At 55.3% G+C, this 5,431-nt stretch overlaps 1 protein-coding gene across 1 annotated transcript; it reads right to left on the reverse strand.

Annotated features, from left to right (window-relative positions):
* Window positions 1–2,504: 2,504 nt before the first annotated feature.
* Window positions 2,505–5,202, reverse strand: LOC132321492 (olfactory receptor 14C36-like). Its single transcript, XM_059834985.1, has 2 exons — window positions 5,175–5,202; window positions 2,505–3,451 (listed from the first exon to the last, which is right to left on the reverse strand). Exons 1-2 carry the CDS (start codon window positions 5,200–5,202, stop codon window positions 2,505–2,507), a joined length of 975 nt encoding a protein of 324 aa, XP_059690968.1.
* Between the last annotated feature and the right edge of the window lie 229 nt (window positions 5,203–5,431).

Consider the following 5,431-nt stretch of genomic DNA (forward strand, 5'->3'; position numbering starts at 1 on the left):
TTTCCCACCAACGATTTGAGTAGAGAAACATTCTCCACAAGAACTGTTGTACTTATGTTGATGCATTTTGTACTTCCTGCCTCTCCTTTTTTTTTCTCTTCTTCCTCTAGTCTGTCTTCAGAAATCTCTCCAAAGGAAAGATTCACTGAATCATTGAATAACTTAGATTAGAAGAGATCCCTGAACATCATCTTGTCTGACTCTCATGCTCAAGGCAGAGTGAACTAGAGGAGGTTCCTCAAGGCCTCTGCACAGCTTTGTGTCATCCACAAAGGAGCTAAAAGTGCACGCCGTCACATCATACAGGGGGATAATAAAGATTTTCCACAGTGTTGGCCCAAGTGCTGATCACTGAGGGATGCCAACAGTGACTGGCTTCCAGGAGGACTTGGTAGCACTGATGACATTTGGGCCTGATTATCCAGCCAACTTCCCATCCCTTATAACATCCACCTCTTCAGCCCAGATAGCACCGATCTGGCTATAAGGACGCGATGGGAGACCGTGTCCAAGGGCTTTCAAAATTCCAGGTACACAACATGCACTTCTTTCCCCCAGAGCATTTTGGTTCAGCAATGCCTTTCTTGCCCTTCATGTGCCTGGAAAAGGCTGCAGAAGGATATGCCCCATCACCTTTCCAGGGACGGAGGTAGGCTGACGAGCCTGTAATTCTCCCAAGTCTCATTCCTGCCCTTCTTGAAGAGGGGTTTGATGTCTGCTTTTTCCTAGGCCCCCAGAAAATTTCTGGTTGATCCGGCACTTCTGAGGTCGCAATCCAGAATCACAGGCAAGGGTGACGTAGCAGTCAGGAGCACTTGCTATGAGCCTGTCCAAGGCAGCTGAGATGAAAGTCGCTGGGACGGTGGGGATTGGTTCCTGGACAGACACACAGAAATGTCAGAGCTCTGCCAGGTGCCCATGTCTCAGCTGGACTCGTGCACTCCTCCTACACACACGGGTGATCAGAGAGAGGAGTCCTTGCCTTGCACGTGCAGAGGCAGTGCACTGCAGCAGTCACAGTGTCTCTCTGACCTCCTGCTTCTGCTCCCAGAGGCTGGGAGGCACCTCAGCCCTGCGGTGTATCGCCCTGCTCTGCACTCGTCTGAGATGCTCCACGGCATGAGGAATGGACACGGGGACGTGGGTTTCATGAAGCACATCCCAGTGCTGCATCCAGGTGCTTTCCCAGGGGATGTTACTCTCGAAGTGAGAAGTGACCTCGAGACACTGTCTGTCCCACAGGCCTTCATGGCACCCGCAGGAAGAGCTGATGGCATTTGTGCTCACTCGGGTTCATCTCCCCACACGCACACGGTGTGCATGCTTACGTCTCGTCTGTACAATGCAAACCTGGACTTCTGACCTGGTCATTCGGTGTCCCTCTGTGGAGGGACAAGCAAGCTCTCCGAGCTGGGCTGAGAGGCCAGTGCTGGACATGGTGGTGGTTATTGGCTGGTGTGTGACGACTGCCCTGGGGCAGCTGCCCGGGGTGTCCAGCGAACACGGGCACAGGCCAGACCCTGTCTGCTGGTCCTCCATGTCTCTCGCAGGAGCCCGGCTGTGCGAGGACCCTGCTGTGTGCCCCCACCCTGCCCACTCACACGCTTGAGCTGCTCACTGGAGTTCTCCTCTCCGGGGCACTTGCCATCCCAGCCATCCCAGCCCCTCTCTGAATCTTGCCACCTCCCTGCCCTCTCCCCAGCCAAGCCCAGCAGAGCAGCCCTGGTGGGACTGGTCCCACAGCAGGAAATGGAGGCCAGTGAGAATGTCCATCCAGCCGGCACGCTGAGGAGATCTCCGCTGCAGGCAGCTTGCAGCCCCAGGTGCCAAACTTGCTCCCCAGGACGGCATGAGAGAATTGGCCCAGGGGATGCTCAGGAAGGGCCTTTTGCCCCATGGACAGGGCAGCCTGCCCCCAGCTGCCACCCTCAGCAAAGGGTTTCTCTTTCCATGTCTCCCCTGCACACACACAGTGCCCTGCTCTTCTGCTCGCACTTCCCATCTCCCCACAGAGCCTTTTCCCTAGCGAGCACATCTAGGCTGGCCTGGCCAGCCACTCCTGCACCCCCTCCCCAGGCTGTGGAGCCCAGGACCATGGGGTGAGTCCTCAGGGTCATGCTGGTCATGCTGGGAAGCGGACCCAGCTCCAGGTGCCTACTGTGCCTACTGCCCCCTTCACCTCAGCACACAGATGCTGCCCCACAGCTCCAGAGAAGATCTCAGAGAAAGGATCTCAGACAAACCACCCGGAGCAGGGCCCTTTATTTTGTTTAAAGACACAGCTCCCAATTTACACAAAGTCTCTGGGTCACACAGGACAGGCAGATACTGAAATAGAAATAGGATGAAGAATGACTTCCTTTTTGTGGACAGCATTAATACAACCAAGAAAAGCTAAAAAACAAAGAAACAAAACCAAACAACCTACCAAAGAGAGTCTGGGCATGTAATGAGTTACGAGACAAGGGATATGCAGTAGAACATGGGCAGATCATTGCTGCTTCTTAAAAGCAACAAGTCATCAGTTTCCTTAGGGCATCCTTGAGCTCCTGGTTCCTCATGCTGTAGATGAGGGGGTTCACTGCTGGAGGCACCACCGAGTACAGAAATGACACCACTAGGTCCAGGGATGGGGAGGAGATGGAGGGGGGCTTTAGGTGGGCAAACACGGCAGTGCTGATAAACAGGGAGACCACGGCCAGGTGAGGGAGGCACGTGGAAAAGGCTTTGTGCCGTCCCTGCTCAGAGGGGATCCTCAGCACAGCCCTCAAGATCTGCACATAGGACAGCACAATAAAAACAAAACACCCAAAAGCAAAACAAGCAGTAACCACAATAAGCCAAACTTCCCTGAGGTAGGCGTCTGAGCAGGAGAGCTTGAGGATCTGTGGGATTTCACAGAAGAACTGGTCCACAGCATTGCCTTTGCAGAGCGGTAGTGAAAATGTATTGGCCGTGTGCAGCACAGCATAGAAAAAAACACTGCCCCAGGCAGCTGCTGCCATTTTCACACAAGCTCTGCTGCCCAGGAGGGTCCCGTAGTGCAGGGGTTTGCAGATGGCAACATAACGGTCGTAGGACATGATGGTGAGAAGATAAAAATCTGCTGACATAAAAAATACAAGCAGGAATACTTGGGCAGCACATCCTGCAAAGGAGATGGCCCTGGTGTCCCAGAGGGAATTGGCCATGGCTTTGGGGAGAGTGGTGGAGATGGAGCCCAGGTCGAGGAGGGAGAGGTTGAGGAGGAAGAAGTACATGGGGCTGTGGAGGTGGTGGTCGCAGACTATGGCGGTGATGATGAGGCCATTGCCCAGGAGGGCAGCCAGGTAGATGCCCAGGAAGAGGCAGAAGTGCAAGAGCTGCAGCTGACGCGTGTCTGCGAATGCCAGGAGGAGGAACTGGGTGAAGGAGCTGTTGTTGGACATAGGCTGTTTCCTGGTCTTAAGTTCTGTCCAATGAAGAAAAAGACAGGAAAAAAGTTAGGACAGATTTCTCGAAGAAAAGCCACTCAATTTTTCATAGAAATCCCACCCCCCGCCCCCCCCCCAAGTTGGAATACATTTCCATTCTCTAGTTTGTGCTGGCTGAGTGTGCTGTGAGCAGCAGGAGCTCTGCCCTTCTGCTGCTGAGGAGTCAGCTTTGCTCTGCTGCAGTGGGTACATGGGAGCTGGTTTGTGACAGCTCCAATGTTCACAGGGCATGTCAGATGTAATCCATCTTTCATGGAAAAGTTCAATATCTGCACTCATGACTCATGGGAGAACGTGGGCTGTGCCAGAGAGGCTTAACATGACTTTCTTACAATTTTGTCTATGTTTTTTCACAGAGCTGCAGTGTCCATCAGCCCTTTTCCCATCCATCCTGTGTTTTCATTTTGCTGCCTTGAAGTTGACTTCACACACAAATTAATCTTTTAAAAAAAAAACCCTAAACCTGGACTCTGATGAGACCAGAGGAGCTCTCTTTCAAAGGACAGCTCTGCAAACTCTTCTCCAGCCCAGCCCAGAGGTGGAGGTGTGATGGAGAGGGCAGGACACGACCCCTCCCAGAGAGAAGCAACTGACTCTGCGAGGAGAGTGCCGACCCCCAAGGAAAGGCTCCGCACTCCCGAGGATCCCACAGCAGAGCTGCGCCTTTCTGGGGGGCAGCTTGCAAGCCCTGCAGGACAGGCAAAGCAGAGACTCGGGGGTCCCTCACATGGGAGGTTCTACAGAGAGAGTCAGCTCATTGCCCCGCAGACAGTGCCCAGCAGACATCTGCAGGGAAACACAGAAAGAGAGCTGCCTGAGCGCACCCTCCCCCTGTGCTCGTTTGCAGTGTCCTCCCAACCCCGTCCCTGTCTCTGCTGCCTGCAGCTGTCCCTGCCAGGAGCTGGTTCTCTGTCCCCTGTGTCTCCTCCCTGGCAGTGCTCACAGAGCCCATCCCACCCGCTGCCTGCTCAGCTCTGCCCTGCAGAGCCCTCCCTGCAGCAGGACACTGCCCAGGGGCATCTCTGGGTGTGCAGGCTCTGAGGGGAACATCAGACCAGCCCTGGCGAGGCTGGAAAAGTGACACTGATGCTGTCTGTGACCACGGCATGGTGATTTCCAATACTCCCCGCTTTATTCACCTCTAAGAGGAACAGACTTGGAATTTCAGTGCCTCCTCCGGAAATGAGAGATTAATTTCTATGTGCCATCGCCCACCCAGACAACCCAGAGGAGAAGAGTGAAAGACCAGGATCCTTCCCTTTCAGGCAGCCCCTGCCTTGCTGTGCTTCCTGAAAAGCCTCCTGGGAAGATCCTGCAGTGATGTGGAGCTGTGAGCAGCCCTGACCCACACAGCACCCTCTCAACAGCAGAAGCACCCTGCCATTGCACTGGTCTCTCCTTCCACCCCCAGCTTCTCCCCACAGCGCCGTGGGGAGCTCCCCGGGCAGGCTGAGTGCTGACCCTGGCAGGCGGCAGAGTCCCTGCCCCAGCACCCAGCCCCGGGGGTGCAGGGACCCTGCTCGGAAGGACAGCCCTGGGCACCCCTGGCTGCACACCCACCTTCACACCCTGCAGCCGTCCCTGGCAGAAGGCAGCCCTCATGCCCTGTCCCTCTGATGGTGCAGCAGGGAAGCCCTGCTCTGGAGCACCTCCTGCTCCTCTATACAGGAGTGACATTCCTGGGTACCATGCCAGCTTTACGAGAGCCCTCCATGAACTGCAGCTGCATTGCCCTGCACCCAGAGACTTACCGTGTCAAGGGCTGTGAAGATTTCTCCTCCAGTGAGCTCACCTCTGTCCTCCCACCCCAGACTGCCTTTAACCTCTCTCTGCCTTGATCCTCTCCCCTCGGTGCCTGCAGGCAGTGCCCTCAGCCCTGCTGCGCTGTGCAGAGGAGCTGCTCCTGGGCAGAGCTGTCTCTCGGCAGTGCTGCCCGCTTGCCATGAGCTCCCTCCATC

Source organism: Gavia stellata, unplaced genomic scaffold (genome assembly GCF_030936135.1).
Source record: "Gavia stellata isolate bGavSte3 unplaced genomic scaffold, bGavSte3.hap2 HAP2_SCAFFOLD_42, whole genome shotgun sequence".
In the NCBI taxonomy this organism is placed as follows: Eukaryota; Metazoa; Chordata; class Aves; order Gaviiformes; family Gaviidae; genus Gavia; species Gavia stellata.

What these genes read in the sequence shown, in the direction of transcription:
- LOC132321492 (XM_059834985.1), bottom strand. Translation starts at nt 5,202, where the DNA reads ATGCAGCTGCAGTTCATGGAGGGCTCTC. An exon ending in GCAGTTCATGGAGGGCTCTC is followed by an intron (nt 3,452 to 5,174) that starts GTAAAGCTGGCA and finishes TTCATTGGACAG; the next exon opens with AACTTAAGACCAGGAAACAG.